At 34.5% G+C, this 18,166-nt stretch overlaps 2 protein-coding genes across 2 annotated transcripts; both read right to left on the bottom strand.

Moving 5' to 3' along the window:
- Positions 1-4,493: 4,493 nt before the first annotated feature.
- Positions 4,494-5,438, bottom strand: LOC141489251 (olfactory receptor 51A7-like). Its single transcript, XM_074190003.1, has one exon. The coding sequence runs from the start codon at positions 5,436-5,438 to the stop codon at positions 4,494-4,496; it is 945 nt and encodes a 314-aa protein (XP_074046104.1).
- Positions 5,439-17,014: 11,576 nt separating this feature from the next.
- Positions 17,015-17,965, bottom strand: OR51T1 (olfactory receptor family 51 subfamily T member 1). Its single transcript, XM_074189999.1, has one exon. It carries the CDS (start codon positions 17,963-17,965, stop codon positions 17,015-17,017), a length of 951 nt encoding a protein of 316 aa, XP_074046100.1.
- Between the last annotated feature and the right edge of the window lie 201 nt (positions 17,966-18,166).

Below are 18,166 nucleotides of genomic sequence, written 5' to 3'. Positions count from 1 at the left end.
GTATGTTTATATATATGTATATATATATATATATATATATATATATATATATATTATATGGTTTATATGTGTTTTGTACGGATTCTCATAAACACTCTGAACTGTTATAAAATGCAAACCAAATTATGGGCATACGTTGATGTAAGAATTATTTAAGGATGGATTCAGTTTCAACAGGATTCAGCAGATGGACAACAGTTTCCTGAATCAAGGAGGAATACAAATAAAGGCTACAGTAGAGGGATATGGAAGCACTATACTTTATTTCCCCATCAATAGAATAAGTTTTTAAAATAAGACTTCCATACTTGTATTATTATTTTAATTGCATTATGGTGCATAAATATTCATTGTACTTAATATTCAGTTATTTATGTCCTATCACATGTCATGATAAGTTTCTGAAGTGGTATCATTGATACTGAAATCATACATATTCCCTCACATTTCTATTCAGAATTAATGTCATTTCTCTTTATTTCTACCAACAATCTGTTCAGGTATTTTTTTTCCCCATTATGTTTCTATAGTCACTCTTCTCTCATTATTATTTAATGTAATAGTTTGTTTGCTCTTTGTGTGTGTTTGTGTGTGTGTGTGTGCCTTTTAAACAATAGCTTTACCTTTTCTAATAAATATGGGACCTACTTCATTCAGTTATCTTTATTTTCTCTTATTTAAAATTTTTGCATATTCAATACTCTACTTATCTTTTTTCAGTTTTTTCCCCAACTTTCTTTTTATTCTTCCAAAAGTTGAATTCTTGAGAGTTGTATTGGTAGTTAAATATTTTTCTTTTTTTTCCAGAATGCCATAATATAGTTTTATATATAATTTACCATAGAGAATATGCAGTTTTGAGACAAATATAAATTTTCATTGCTGCTTCCAACATTTATTGTTTTAATTTTGCATAATGTATTTCTTGTTCAGTAGAGTGAATTTTTTTCCCTCTGTTCTTTTCCTCCCCCCCCATGTTTTAATTTTGTAAATTTTGTAATTAAATGGATCTTAATATTAGTTCCTTCAGAGACCAATGTTCATAAATTTTCTCTGAATAGCATACCTATAAAACTGGTCACATTGAGTCCAAGAAAATACATGTGCTATTACAATGTTATTTTTAAGTGATCTAATACTTATTCAAGTCCTATCTATTAATGAGTAATTTCCAGTTTCTTCTTATTTCTACTGAATTCATAAGCCTCCTTTGGTACTCAAAATTCTTTACCATTTGGCCTTAATTTACATTTCCAACGTGATCATACTTTCTTCATTTCATACACTTAGAGCATAATTGCACTACATTCCACTCTACCTCCTGTCCTGACAACTTTAGTCTTTTTTTTTATGCTTTGAATGCTTCCCTTCCTCCCCTCTGTCTCTTAGAATCTGGAGCTTCATTCAAGACACAGTTTAAGTGCTACTTTTCATACGAAGATTTTTTAGCATATATTCTGCTCCTGACCCAACCAAGTTATTATTGATATTATTTAAATTGATATTATATAAATTCAAGAAATATTTTAATTTTGTTTTGTCTTCCAGTGCCTAATATAGTGTCTAGTAAGTAATAAATGCAAACATGAAAACAAATTTTTATTGTTTGAATTTGCAATTATTTGATCTTTAGTGTGGAATATTATTTCTCATTAGCATTTTTATTGTCAATAATTTTGAGAGATTCTCTATTGTGTATCTTAATTATTTTTATCAATCTTTGAATAATTTTAAATTCTTTGAGAAATCTGATTTTGGCGACGGCTAGGTGACACAGTGGATAAAGCACCAGCCCTGGAGTCAGGAGTACCTGAGTTCAAATCTGGTCTCAGACACTTAATAATTACCTAGCTGTGTGGCCTTGGGCAAGCCACTTATCCCCATTTGCCTTGCAAAAACCTAAAAAAAAATCTGATTTTGAAACTAATTTCTGTTATTTTTTCAGTTGAAGAATTTCTCACTAAAATTTTTAAATTTTCTTGATTAATATTGCTATTATTTCATTATTTCTCCAGATCCCATATAATTTATAGCTTTCCTTTCTCATATATATTGCCATCTCATTGTCAAGTTTTATCTCAGTCTTTTTGCAAACAGCCTCCTTTGTTCTGAGTATCCATTTTCTCCTGTTTGGTATCCATTGATTGGTTGACCTAAATAAGGCCCTTCCATCAAGGGACAGGGAGTCTACCAACATTCTTGATACAAAGAAATTCTGAGGGTAAATAATTACAGCTGGATTTTGATGCTTCCATTCATTTCTTTTTGTACTTCATATTCAAGTCTCTTCCTTCCTTCTCTGCCTCTCTTCCTTCCTTCCTTCCTTCCTTCCTTCCTTCCTTCCTTCCTTCCTTCCTTCCTGCTTCCTTCTGTTGCTGATTATTAAAGATTTAGAGCCTGAAGATAGAACATTTAAGGCCACTGAAAAGACAAACGAATTCACAGCTCTCTGGGATGTTAAAACTGCTAAGGATTTTGTTATGGTAAAATATCGATACAATGTACCCAGGCCAAAATTAGTAAAAAAAGCAGTAAATACCCTGAGGACAGACCAGGTGAAATTTGAAAGAGAGAAAAGGGCAGGTACCCACGGGGTTTGGTTCAACCACGCCACATGGTGAGGCCCGTGGTGTTCCAAGAGGATTAAAAAAGAGCCAGAGAAACCCCATCCTTCTGAATGGGAGCCTGGAAGAAACAAGAGAACTGGAAGGGGCGGTGCTTACTGTTAAATACCCTTCTATGATAGCTTGGACCAGGTATCTTCCAAAGCCAAGCTATGCACTGGTCCTTTCTATCCTATAGTGCCCAACATCCTAAGTTCAACATATCATTCCTGCCACTCCAGTGTTCATGGCCAAAGTTAAGTAAAAGGGAAAATGGGGATGACACACAGATAACAGTTTCAGGGAGGCAGGATTTCAAGAAAGTGGAACCTCCACCAATTTAATAGATTTTGTTTCTGCTACAATCATAATTCCATACATCCCTTCCTTCTCTTCTTTCCTTCTGTGCTCTTTCCTTCTGTTCTTTTTTTCATACCTTGCTTCATTTCTGTCCTCCCTTCCTTCTTTTCTTTTCTCTTTCCTTTTCCCCTTCTTTTTCTTTTTTCTTTCCATTTTTCTTTCTTTCCATCTCCCTTCCTCTCCTTCTTTCTTCCTTCTTTGTCTCTTTCATTCCTTCCTTCCTTTTCTTTCTTTCCTTTCTTTTCAATGATTTATTTTTCTTTCTCTCTTTCTCTCTCTCTCTCTCTCTCACTTTCTCTTTCTTTCATCCTTCCTTCCTTCCTTCCTTCCTTCCTTCCTTCCTTCCTTCCTTCCTTCCTTCCTTCCTTCCTTCCTTCTTTTCATACTTTCTTCCTGGTTACTTGCCTGGCTGCCTTCCATTCAGACACCCATCTCCCACACTCTCTGGGACTTGAAAATATCTGTGGCTGAAGTGAAAGCTATCTTCTGACCCAGTTGTCCCTAGGGCTTACCTTTTCTTGTTTCAGGGAGCTTAGCTTGGAAGTGTTTGCATTCACTCATCCAATGGAACCATGGTGTTGGGAGCTTTGTTTGGATATTCTCAGGTCATCCCATATGGAACACAGTTCTGCTGCAATTTTTTTGCTTGTTTGTTTTTTGACACTCTCCTTTCCCTGGAGCTGTTTATTGACTTGTTAGTGGATGAAATCTGGAAAACTTGGAATTTTCTGACTGACTCTGACAGCTTTCCTGAATTCCCTCTTTTAACAATATTTCTGAGAGTTTAAAGTATACAATTAATTTTGGGGAAATAGGGGACTGGGGTTTAACATTGCCACCCTGCCTTCAAGGAGTCAGAGATTTTTTCTATCTACCCCCCCCCAAAACTGTCTCTCCCTCTTTCTTTTTTTTTTAAAGGTTTTTGCAAGGCAAATGGAGTTAAATGGCTTGCCCAAGGCCACACAGCTAAGTAATTCTTAAGTGTCTGAGGCTGGATTTAAACTCAGGTACTCCTGACTCCAGGGCCAGTGGTCTATCCACTGTGCCATCTAGCTGCCCCTAAAACTCTCTCTTTGAATGGAGGACCAACATATTTTAACAGGAAGGATATCAAAAGAGAAAAATGACTTTTATATTCTACTTTCCCTCAACCCCAAACATTCTGTTCAGAGAATTTCTAAACTTTTCACTCCATCTTCACTTCATGGTTACCCTTAACCTTAGATCAGAAACAATAATTGTATTTCATGTTCACGTTTTACAAGTTTTTTTTGTTAATGTCCCCTTTAAAAGCTGCTGTCTTCTGATAGATGAAAAAAGGAGTGTGTGATTCCTTATTCCAAAAAGTATCTGCAATATATTTATCAAAAAGAAAATGGGGTTGTTGTATTTGATGGTAATGATGCTGATGATAACAGCATTAGTGGTTTTGAGATTATTGATGATAATGGCAGTAATGTACTGGAGAGAGGTTTTTCTATGGCATTGATTTTTAGAGAAACTCTCCTCTGCTGCTATAAACTGGCTCCATCATTTTTGCCTCAAACCTAGCCTTCCCAGGACTTTCTCCCTGATCTGCCTGGTTTTCACACAGTATACAATAGGGTTCATTAGCGGAGGCACCAGCAGAAAGACATCTGCAATTAGGATCAATGCCAGTGGTGACTTCTTCCCAAATCGGTGCATGGATGCTAAAGTAATGATGGGCACATAGAAGATAAGAACAGCACAGATATGTGATACACATGTGTTGAGGGCCTTAAGTCGTTCTCTGTGTGAACCAATACCCATAACAGTCTTTAATATAAGTACATATGATATAGCTATAAATACACTGTCAGACATCATACAGAGTGCAACAAAGAATCCATAAAAAAAGTTGACAGTATTATCAGAACAGGATAACTTCATGACATCCTGGTGGAGGCAGTAAGAATGCGACAAGAGACTTTTCTTACAATATTTCAGTCTCTTCAAAGTAAAAGGAAATGGGAGTACCAAAAGCATGCTCTTAATGATAAAAAACAGACCCATTTTAGAGACTCTCGTTCCAGTCAGGATGGAGCTGTATCTCAAAGGGTTCCAGATGGCTAAAAAACGATCAAAAGACATGATTAAAAGGACTGAGGATTCCATATCAGTGAAACCATGGATGAAGAACTCTTGGGCAAAGCAGGCATTAGGTGAGATTCCTGTGGCATTGAATAAAAAGATCCTTAGCATAGTGGGCAGGGAGGAGAGAGACAGACCCAAGTCAGATACAGCCAACATTGAGAGGAAATAATACATAGGTTCATGAAGAGAAGGCTCTGTCTTGATGATGAAAAGGATGGTGCAGTTGCCTAAGATGGCAACTAGGTACATGACACATATTGGAATTGAGATCCAGATGTGGAAGTGCTCAAGACCTGGGATTCCAATCAAGAAGAAGGTAGATAGCTCAGTATCAGAAATATTGACAGCTGACATGCTCATCATAGGATATTATCACAGACCTGAGATGATACCATAGAATTGTTTTTTTTACTCCTGTTTCTTTGACTTGATAGCAAGGAAAGATGAGAAGTTTCACAAGGAAAATGATGCTTCTAAAGTCCCTTACTGTTAAAAAAAGATATTAAAAATCAGTTAAGAATGAGGATTAAATGGGATATTTACAAGACTCATAGTACAATGCAATGACTGATATATAGAAATTACTACATAAATTTTATTACCTTCCTAGAATTGGTTTATAATTTTTTTTTACCTTTGAGTAAAATGAGCTGTATTTCTGAAGATTTCCTAGATCCCCTATATTTTCTTTGTCCTTACAAAACTCTACTTTAAATTATATTTGCTTATGTACAAATACTTTATATCCATCTACACTGTAAATTTTGGGAAAAAAAGTTTCATCTTTAATCTCCCTGTTTTCATCTAAACTAAAATTTATGAAATGTTTTTTCAGTTAGATATAACATATATAATATCTATCTGATATTTTGAAATTTTGTCATTTGTTATGACAGCTTTCTAAATGACATCACAAAATCCCATGCTGATGTCTAACTGTGACATAGAGATGCACTGAGATCCCAGACAGGAGCACAAGCTCTTATTGATTCTTCCATGCTGAAATGGGCTATGGTGTCATCCCAAAGAAAGATTTAATATTTTTTAAGGACCATCTTACATGAATAGAAAGGCTTATCAACCCTGATATAGTGACCATTTAATTCATGATATGGATGAAATAATAAAAAAATACTAAATGATGCACAATTCCACAAGAGTCATTCTTTTCTCTGCATGGTGAAGGATTTTTAGAAAAAGAGTAAAGGTAACTGAAAATAAAAGTCTGGGTGTCATTTATTCTTTCTAAAAGCCACTTAACCCCATTGGCTTGAAAAATCTAAGAAAAATAAAATAAAAAATAAAAAACTTCTAATATAATAAGTCTTCCCATTGACTAATATGTGTGTTTTAATTAGAAAACAAGAAATATTTCATTACACATTCTTTTATCTTTTATATTATATATAATTACTATAGCAATTTAATTATATACAAAATTGCATTCTTATAAAAAAATCGTCAAACCAGAAAAGAATTGGAATAGTCATGTATCAAGTATGGGAAATAACTAAAGGAAAACCCATTTATCTTATTGATATACATACAATAATTAGAGAATTAGATGAAAGTTCCCTTTTACTTCTACAAAAACAATGACACAGTGATAAAAAAGATTTAAAATGTGTTTATACAATTTCAATATCATATATAAATATTAATTTATCAGTTGGTACTATAAGTGGATAATGAGTCCTGTGTGATTTAACAAAGCATACCCTCACTCCAATTCATATGCTTGTTATGGCATCACCTCCCTGATGTCATGGTCCTCTTCAGGAACAAAGGACAAGCAACAAAAATATTAGTACTATAAGCGTAAGATGTTTTTCAAGCAAGCAGTCAAAACAGTAGAAGATCTAGTATCTTAATTACAAAATTCTCACTATAAATACATGCAGAAGATAACTGAAAGTTGTATCTACATGTAAGGTTACATCAAAATGTTCTTGGAAAAGCACATGTATTTTCATGTATTCAGTTGTTAAAAATAAATGTTACTTTATGGGACATTTAATGATTAAATATTATTGTGTTCATATGAAAAAGCAGATAATGAAAATAATTGGAACTTGAATGAGTATGCCTATTGCTTAAGATAAAGATGAACAATTCTAAGAAGTATTCATTAAAACAACCCCTAAATCAATATTGACCCCCTCTAAATGAGATACAGAAATACTTCAAAGAATTTGAATTTCCATCCACAAAGAGAAAAAAGTGCTTGAAGAATCTTTATTTTCCAAACAACAACATTAATTTTAGCACATGTAAACAGGAATTGACATAGACCTAGAGAACGGGTTCCCACTTATGACACATAAAATTTTTGTGACACATACAATTACAGTCATTCACTCCTGACAAGCCTTTTAAGGCAATATATTTCAGAAATGCTCTTTTTCTTCACTGGTTCTTCATTATCTGGAGGAAATTCTGAATAAAGAATTACAGATGAATTTTAAAGTTTTTGAATCTATTCATTTTTATAAATGTCTTGATTCAAAAATTCTAAATGGACAATTAGTTTGAAAATAATCAGGAGAATGGAAATGAACATTAAATAGGAATAAGGAAGAAAAAGGGGACAATTGGTCATCCAGGATACATAGGATCCAGAATGGAGGAGGAGTAATTGAAGGAAGTTCTAGTCTCATTATAAGCAAAACAAGAAGCAACTGGCTTAAAATGAACTAACTGTGAATGAAATTTTTGCTTTTTTCTTTTTTTCTTTTAAAAAAATAGGAATTTCAGGGGAGCAAAGACAAAATAGTGGAGTAAAGTCAGGAATTCTCTCAAGCTCTTCCCCCAGAACACTCCAAATACCCTTAAATAATGAGTCTAACCAAATTCTAGAGTGGCAGAACCTACAAAAAGACTGGATGAAACAGTTTTCCAGCCTAAGAAAACTTGGAAGATCCACAAGAAAGATCTGTTACAACTGGGTTAGAATGGTCCTGCAATGCAGTCTGGTTGCATGGAGCAAATGGACTCCAGTCATCCATGAAAAGCCCACAAGGTATGTGGGTCCATAGGGATGCCCAGGTCCATGGAAGTGATGGCAGTTTCCAGACTTCTTAGTCCAAGAATTGTCAAGAACAATTGAGAGGTCAGCAGGAAAACTCTGTTACACAAGAGTGAAAGTGGAGCCCAGTCCAGGACAGACCCCAGGGCAGACATGACCCAGCCAGGAACAGGGCTGGGGAGCCTGACAGGGAGCCATCTGGCTTCCAGAGTGCTCAGTTGATGAATAATAAGGGAGCTCAGGGAGATTTCAGAAGTCTCTTTGCTATCCCTGAGACAGGACTGTGTGGCTTTATGTATACTCAAATCAAAGTCTTATTCTGGGACTGTAGTCCCAGGAAAAGGAGCTTTACTGCCATAGTGGAGCAGAGACTCTCCTCAAGGTTACAGGACAGAGGGAATGCTTGTGGTCATCCAAAGATCAGAACACAGGCCAGGAGAGAACACAGAGTCTCTCATAAGAACTTGGAGGAATTGAGGTCCTGGGGATTGTCCCTTAAAATAGATGCAAAAACCTTCAAAAGCTTGTGACAGTGTCTCTTCCACCCCAAAGCAGAGCCCATCTTAAAAAAGAATGAAAATCAAGTCATAGACTGAGAAAATGAGCATATAGAAGAAGAAAAAAAATCTGACCATATTACTTTGTTCTATGGAGGATCAAAATAGCCCACTCAGAAGATAGCCAACTCAAAGCTTTTGTATTCAAAGTCTCTAAGAAAAATATGAATTGGTCTCAGGCCATGGAAGAACTCAAAAAAATTTTGAAAATCAAATAAGAGAGGTAGAGGAAATTTGGGAAGAGAAAGGAGAGCAATGAAGTAAAATCATAAACCAAGTCAGTAGTTTGTTGAAGAAATTTTTAAAAATACTGAAAAAAAAATCTTAAACATCAGTTTGGGTAAAAGGGTAAACAGTGAATGAGGAGGAGAATGTCTAAAAAATCAGAAATGGTCAGATGGAAAAGGAGATTTAAACAAAGCTCTCTAAAGAAAATAATTCCTTCAAATGTAGAAGGGAGCAAAGGGGAGTTACTGATTTTGAGAGAAATAAAGAAACAATAAAACAAAACCAAAAGGATGAAAAAATTGAAGAAAATGTGAAGTATCTCATTAGAGGAGCAATTAACCTGGAAAACAGATCCAGAAGAAATAATTTAAAAATCATTGAACTACCTGTTCATGACTTAAAAAAAAGAACCTAGACTTAGAAATTCCCCAGGAAAATTGTCATGATATCCTAAAAGCAGAGGGTAAAATAGACATTGAAAGAAAGCACCAATTACCTCCTGAAAGAGATCCCAAAATGAAAACTGCCAGGGCTATTATAGTTAAGTTTCAGAACTCCCAAGTCAAGACAAAAAATATTACAAGAAAATAGCATGCATAATTAAATGAATATAGAAATCTATCTTGTCCTGGAGGAAAATAGGAGAGGAAAAGGCCTGGAGAAAGGGGACAGGGAAGGGAAGTGAGGATGTAGGGAACAGAAGAGAAGGAAGATCATGGGAGAAGGTAGTCAGATATACCACATTTTTGAAGAGGGAGAAGGTGAAAAGAGAGAGATAATAGATTAAGTGGGGGTGATATGGAATAGGATGGAGGAATATATAACTGGCAATAACAACTGAGGGGAAAAAATATTGACAGAATTACTCTGTTGGACAAGAATACTATTCATCCCAAAGAAAGAACTGATGAATCTCAATATAGACTTGAAGCATACTTTTTTTCTCCCTTTACTTTTCTTGAGATTTCTCTTTCTTTGTGTGTGTTTGTGTGTGTGTGTGTGTGTGTGTGTGTGTGTGTGTGTGTGTGTGTTTGGGGGATGATGTTTACTTTAATGACATGACTATTGCAGTCATGTGAAAAAATAGACTTGATTTCAAGCAGGAAAGCCCAAAAGGAGAAAGAAAAGGTAAAATGACTTAAGAGGTTTACTTGCCAAGACTTGTGTAAGAGAAAGCAACTGAAATTAGATGTTCTTCATTGAGGTTCACTGTGTTGCCTGGTTTACTGACACTATTCAGATATAAAAATGAGTCTGTGATCTCACTGATTTTAGACATCTTTTCAATCCATTCATACCTGACCATTTTACATGATACTTGTTCACATTTTCTCAAAAGTTTAGCACATAAAATTGACTCAAAATATTGAAATCTTTCCTCATTAGGCTACCATTGAGGGGGATGCCATTTTAACACTCAAACTCTCTGGTAGTGAGCTCTCTTTTTTTCCCACATGAGTAGCCCATCTTTTCTTCTTAACATAAAATAATTTAAATTCATTTCATTTTTCTTCTTATTCACTCACTGATCTTTGATAGTGAATTTGAGCTTTCCATTGTCCTCTATAAAATAGTCTTAGTTCTTCATAGGAAATTGCTTTCCATACTTTAGTATCATCTAGTCAACTAGCATGTTAATCCTCTGATTGGACTTAGTTTCAAGAAAACCCTTTCCATTTCAAATTCAAGGGGAAAGTAATTTGTATATGTGAAAAGGGGTGGCTGATAATAGAAACAAAGACCTTCAGACATAATCTAGCAAAGTAGTCATTTAAATGAAAACAAAATTCAAGACTATAAATTGATTGGGACTTCGGTTTCAATGATATGAATATTTCCTATATCCAAATTCATGACAAGTAAGTAGAGGATTCCTTCTTTCCTTTATCTGCCTTTACAAGTTGAAAATTCCCTTAAAGTATGCTATGTCAAAATTTCCTGTGTCACTGACCTCAATTCCAGAAAATTACATGGAAGGGAAAGGAATAATATAAGGAATAAGAACTTCAAACCTTCTTTAATTTAGCATTAAAAGTTATTACTAATAGTAATAATAAAAATAGAAATTTAGTTATGATATATGTATGTGTGTGTCTTTGTGTGAAGGTCCATCCACTTATAAATAATTGTATTAATATGCAAACTACTTGAAAGTAGAGTCACTTATACATATCTTTGCATCTCAAGTTCATAGCATATAAAGTTAAACATAGTAGGCACTTGGTAAATATTTGGTGAACTAGAAGGGATATTAAAGACATCTTGCAAGACCTGGAGGAAAATTTCTCTCAAAATATGGTAAAATGGTCTAATTAGGCAATAGATCTTAACATATAGTATACTTAGGAGTAAGAAGATACATTAGCAAATAAAGGAAACAGACTCAATACACAAAGGGACCTAAAGTCTTATAGCAATGAGGGAAACAAGCTGGCAAAGCTCAGAAGAAAATATAGGTCTTGAATTCATGTTTCCTTTTTTTCAGGAATCAGAGAAGATACAGAAGACCTCGAAGACAGTGGACTCTGCTATTTTCTAAGCCCTGACTTCTGAGGACATTTTAAGGGAAATCTCCAGATAAACTTTTTGGTTACTGAATAGATGATTTATTATTTATTTTGATTTTTAAAAATATTTTTAAAATTGTGATACTTTCCTCACTTCAGTGTTCCATACAGATTCTTAATCTGTCCCCAATTTACTAATCCCTCATCCCTGACATACTCTCTCTACTCTCTCTCTCTCTCTCTCTCTCTCTCTCTCTCTCTCTCTCTCTCTCTCTTTCTCTCTGTCCCCCAACCCTCCTCAGACTCATTCAATCAATTTTGCTATTCTTTTCAAGTCTCAAGCTTATACCCTGTTACAACTCACAATTCTTTAGGATTCAAAACCATAATCTGAGGAGCTAATCTTTTCCGAGATTTACAGAACTTCCTAGAAACTCACCTGCTATACCAAAAAGAGGCACTTGACTCAGGCTGGAGATTTTGCTTTACATCCCCTCTCCCTGTATCTTTTTTCTCTGCTTTTTGAGAGTTTAATTCCACTGAGTTTCTCTACTGCTCCTCAGTCTCCAGGGAATTATTATTCCTCCAAGTTTATCACTTTCTATAAATAATGAAATATCTCTCATGGGAAAATACCTTCTGGTAAATTTTCAAGTTGAGGAGAATCTAAAACCTTAGCTTTAACTCTTTGGGATCTGGAAGCTCAGAAAAGAGTCAGGGATACAGACGGGATTTTGTAATCTCTAGTCATCTTTTCTGGATCCTAGTTGTATTTAAGGATGCATCAAACCTAAATATTATTATAACTGAGACTCAATTCAGCATGATGAATTCAGAGATGAGGGGGATTAATCAGGGCTTTCCAAAGCTCATTATTCCCTTCTTTTCTGGTGGAAATAACTTCCTTTCTAGTCATTTAATGTTACCCTATGTCCTCAGGGTTTTACTCTGTACAGAGACTATACTAAGGACTTTGGGAAGGCAGTGAGTACAAAGGAATACTACTTTCTGTCAAAGGAGAGTTTGCACACTCCTGGAAGAAATGAATTATTGATACAGAAAAAAATGTAGATAATATAGAAGGCTCTGGGAGGTGAGATGATGGCTTTCTTCTAACATTTGAAGCACTAATCCCCTGGAAGAATTAGATTTGTTCTGTTAGATACCAGCTGAGAGAATTAAGAGCATTGAGGAGATGTCAAAGAGGCAAAATTAGTTTTAAGGCAATTCTTCAAAATTAGAATTATCCAAAAGCAGAATGACTTACTATGAAAGGCTCCCTCTCCAGTGGAATAAAGTCTGAATAATCAAACTTCAACATCTCCCTTCTATACATTAGGTGAATTCAATAGCCAATGCAGTTTCTTACCATTTTGGCCCGTATCTGAGTCATGAATTTGAAGAGTCTTTCCTGGAACTTACAGAATACCTGGAATCCAAGATATTTCTTGGCATTTCCCCTGTTGCTTAAAAGGAATTGGTGAATAAAAGAGTACCATAAATGAAACTTTTTCTACTTCTCAATTTTCTGTGGAATTAAAAGGCTAAATAGTCAATGTTATAATTTTCTTAGATTTTCTGTTTTCTCTTGAGTCATGCATTTCTTCAATGTTGTTTCACTGAGGTAAAAATGGGGCATGGGGAAAGGAGTGTGACCAATATATTTTTTTTTCTATTCTATTTGCTCTTCCTCTCTTACAACTTATGTTTTCTTCTCCATTTCCTTTGTTCAGCCTCACTCCAGGTTATCTATAATCATTCATAATCCTTTAGATGGATAGTTTTAAAAAAAATTTCTTAAGAGAAGAGGAAGCACATAAACAAATATAATGAAGTCAGAGTATCAAAGAGTGTTAAAGGAAAATAACAATATTTTTGGTTCATTGTTGAACCAACAGGCAGAAAAATATTTCTTATTTTACTCCCAGTGATGAAACTAATTAAATATTCCTCAAAAATTTGTAGAAAGATTGGAAAGGATATTTCTCTTAATTATAATCTAGCTTAGTAAAAAAATTTATTAATTTGAGAATCAGATTTTTAGATGCACACATGATTTTATCTATGCATATTTATACATTTTTAATATACATGGACATGGTTGTGTGGGGATATATGTACAAGCCCCTAAAAAGAGCTTAATTGAATTTCCAAACAGGTAGTAAGATTAATCCTGTATCCTAGTCTGGAAACTCAGGCCAGTGGGTTTAGTATTGAAAATGTAAAGAATTATAAAAAGAATTCTTATGGGCATTTAGAAAGATAAGTGTTGATCATAAGTGAACTTGTGATCATTAGCAGAGAGTTATAACAAACTTATCTGATTACTTTGTTTCTATCCTCAGAATGACTAGACAGATTTGAGAAATATCATAAGCATAGCATTCATAAATTCCAGTAAATCAACTAATCTTTATTAGGAATTTATTAGTGTATAAAACATTGTGACTAGGTACGAGGGATACACTGATGAAAAGGGCAGAATATCTGCTTTCCAGGAGTTCCATTCTAATGAGAGGAATAAAACATTTATGCAAATCAGGATGTTACAAAAAAGATAGTAATGGGGCCTAAGAAGAAATTTAGATACAATGTCCTAGGCATTTTTGAAGTGGTGTAAAAAGCATTAGGTGGAAGAATCAGGTAGATTACAGAGTAGAGTGGGGCCTTAATTGAGCTATTAAAGTAGACTGAGATAAGGATTATGAAAGGTAAAGATGATTACGGAGTGATTCTAGATATAGGGTATGGATTTGGGGAATGGATAGTACAGATGTGGAAGTACAGAGTGGAATATCAAATTTGGAGAATACCCAGTATTTCAGTTTTGTTGTAGTATATGATGTCTGTCAGTGAATCAACAAAAATTTATTAAGCATATATTATGTACTAGTCATTATGCCAAGAACTGGTAATACAAATACATGTAAAAAGTAGTTCCTGTCCTTAGGAAGTTTATATTCTAATAAATATGGGAAGGAAATGCCTAAAAGAGAATGGCAAAGAAAAAGATGTGAAAACAAAGGTACTAGAACATTGTAGAAAAAGTCCTAAAGGTAATCTGGAATGAAAAGAAACATAACTAGACTGAGCACTCTCTTTTTGAAAAGGAGATTCTGGGAAATGCTTCACCACCAAAGAAAGAGGCAAAGAGATAGAGAATGTATTTAACAAAGGCATACAGATATGAGAAAATAAGAAGGACAGTTATCTTGCAATCTGATTGTGGAGAATTTGAAATACTGGTCTAAGAAATTTGTGTTATCCTAAAGGAAACAGGGGCAGTATATGTCACATGATCAGACCCATGTTTTAGGTATTTTTTTTATTAGTTCTGAAAACTATGAATTCGAGCAGTGAAAGGTTGAAGGCAGAAAGAACAATTTAGTGAGTAATTAATACAATACAGAAGACAGACTGAGATTTTGAAACAGAGTGATAAATTGGAAAGAATTCAATAGATATGAGAAATATAAATAGAGAGATTTAACATTTAACACTTAACAACTGATTAGGGTAAAAGTAGAATGAGTGGAGGGAAAAATCAAGGATGAAGTTCCTATTCTAAGACATAGGAAGATGGGATGGTGTCACCAAAAAAAAAAAATGAAGGGTAGAATTTAAGCCAAAACACAATTATCTAGGTTTGAACTCAGGTCCTCCTGATTCCAGGGTTACTGCTCTATCTGCTACTACTGTCACAACCTGAATTTGTATTGAGCTGTTTGTAGTTCTGAATACTCATCACAATTAGGACTGAAATTTACGAGAGTGAAATGACAGCTAGATTTATGAATTTGAGGGTAGTCTACATGGCTGTAATAAGTAAACCCTTACATATGAATGGGAAGTAGTACAATATGTAAAGGGAGCAGAGGAGAGGAAGAATAGATACTTGAAGGATAAATAATGGCTTTGATAGTAACAAATAAACCTGAAAAAGCAGAAAAATCACTGAATATAAATTTAGTAATCTATTACTTATTTTTCATCTGAATTCTACTCTAAGAAATAAGAGGCACATCTTCTCCTCTAACACACACACACACACACACAACCAGAGTGCTTATGTTTTTAAACTGTGGCAAATATTTAACACTGAGTAATGAATCACATGGGGTTTCTAATTTATCTCATTGGAAAGACAATCCACAATAATGAAATCATATGCTAGAAATGAGATAGATCCAGTTCATATCAGTTCAGAGGATGATTTGCTAAGTTTTTAATGAGATATTTTTACTTATAAAACAGTAGACATTAAAATCATAACAATTTTTTTGTTTTTGATTGTTTAACTTTAGAAAGTCTAGACTTTCTTAGATTGAAGAAAATGATGGAAAAAGTTTGAATAATGATGATTAAATTTCAAATTGTGCAATTTTTTCCTGGTAAGCCAATTTTAGATATCTCTCTCTCTCTCTTTATATATATGTGTGTGTGTATGTGTGTGTGTGTGTGTGTGTGTGTGTGTGTGTGTATTCCTAAATATTACTGAAATTTTAATTATTGAGATAAGTCCTATTATTGAGTTAAAAACTGAAAGTGGAAAGTATGGTAGAAATACATAGTTAGCTTTTCATGTGTAAGTAATCTAATCGAGAAACTTAACACAGGGTAGAAGACAACCCAAAAGAAAGAAAGAAAGAAAATAAATGTATTTTCAATTCCAATTAGATTCTAATATCCAAAATCAATGATATGATCATCTCATTGAATGCTTTACTGGGCAGATCATATATGAAGCATTTCATTCAGTTCTGAGGGCCATATAGCTGTTAGATGATTAACAATGATGTGAGGGGGATATACACATTTATATGGCAATTCAAATTTTATGGATTATTATATACATTTCATAACATCACTGTAAGATAAGAATCATCGGTATTATTATCCCCATTTCAGAGGAAGAAACTAGACAGAAGGAAATATGTATTTACTAAGCATTCACTATACTTGAGATATTCTACTAAGTATTTTTAAAATAACTCATTTGATTATCAAACCAACCATATGAGGTAGGCATCATTATTATTAATAATGTAGTTAAGTAATTTCTCAGGGTCACACAATTTGATAGAATCTTAGACCATATTTTGAACTGAGATCTTTTTGACTTTAGACTCATCAATCTACACACTGTGACATTTAGCTGCCTTTTGGGAGACAATGCATATATGTTCAGAAAATCTTAGAGATTAAGAATCTTGTTTTTACCCAATCTATATATACCATCAGGGAAATGGAGATAGTGGAACTTAAATCAGGTCTTCCTGACTCTTGTCACTAGCATAAACTGGAACTCATGGGAGGGAATAGTAGAAAAATATCAGCAATTCTGTAAAAAAAAAATCAACTCAAAGAACTTTGCATGATTAGCTATGTTACAACAACATTTAGAGTCTATATGATCTTTTTCTTCAAGTATTTGAAGTACTATGTAGAATATGTATTAAATCAATTCTACTTAAACTTAAAAGATGTTACTAGCTATATATGAGCTGTTTACTTACATTACAATGAGGTATCTTTTAGTTAAAGATAGGAAAACACATAATTTTGATCTCACTCTCCCCATCTCACCTCACTCACACATGCTGTCCCAACAAAGCTACATTACCTCAGGACTTCTTTGCTTTGAAACAACTTAAGCACAGCTTGACGAATCAGTTTAGTTTTCAAGCTATATATAATGGGATTCAGGAGAGGTGGGAGTAACAGGTAGATATTGGCCATAATAATAGGAACAATGCGTGGGGCCGTGACAAATAGACGGTGTGTGAGTGATACACTGATCATGGGCACAAAGAATATGACAACAGCAGCAATATGGGAGACACAGGTACTGAATGCTTTCTGTCGTTCCTTGGGGGGAATGATGCTCAGGATCGTGCGGAGGATCAGGATATAGGAGAGGAGGATGAAGAGCAAGTCAACACCAGAATTAGAGAGTAGATAAAATAAGCCAAGCAGATTACTGAGCCAGGGGTCAGAACAGGAATGTTTAATTACATCTGGATGGTAGCAGTAGGGGTGGGAGAGCTCCTGTCTTCTCTGGAAAGACAATCCCTTCAAAGCCAGGGCTATTGGGATCATGCATACCATTTGTTTCACAAAGATCATCAGACCAATGAGCATGATGGTGGAATTAGTGAGAATTGATGCATACTTTAATGGGTCACAAATGGCCATGAAACGATCAAAGGCCATGGCTAAAAGCACAGAAGACTCCAGAAAAGAGAACAAATGGAGAAAGAACATCTGGATGATGCAGGCATTCAAGGTGATTTCTTGCAAATTGAACCAGAGTATACCCAACATGGTGGGGAGGGTTGTGATTGTCAAGCCTAGGTCAACAGCAGACAACATAGATACAAAGTAGTACATGGGTTTGTGGAGGCTTCGCTCAGTGATTACCACGAAGAGGATTATGCCATTTCCCAAGAGGGCAATGGCATAGAAACAAGAAAAAGGTATAGAAAGCCACACATGATCATCTTCTAGCCCGGGGAAGGCAGTGAGGAGGAAGGTTGGAGACAACGATGTAGTGTTATTGAGAAACAACATGGCTGAAGTTGCATCCTGAAAAAGAAAAAAAAATGTTGAGTCCTCATAATATCCCATTTATCATTTATCAATGAATCAAATGTTCTTTCCTCCATAAAAATCTTCCTTTTCAATCAATTTCACTCATCCCTTCCTTTTTTTCCATTCCAATTACACTTATTGACTATAACTATCATGTTTAAATAAGTAAAATATATTAGA

The sequence above is a fragment of the Macrotis lagotis genome, chromosome 1 (genome assembly GCF_037893015.1).
Source record: "Macrotis lagotis isolate mMagLag1 chromosome 1, bilby.v1.9.chrom.fasta, whole genome shotgun sequence".
Classification (NCBI taxonomy): domain Eukaryota; kingdom Metazoa; phylum Chordata; class Mammalia; order Peramelemorphia; family Peramelidae; genus Macrotis; species Macrotis lagotis.
Note: the sequence above shows the minus strand (reverse complement) of the source record. Positions and strands in the feature narration are given on the sequence as shown.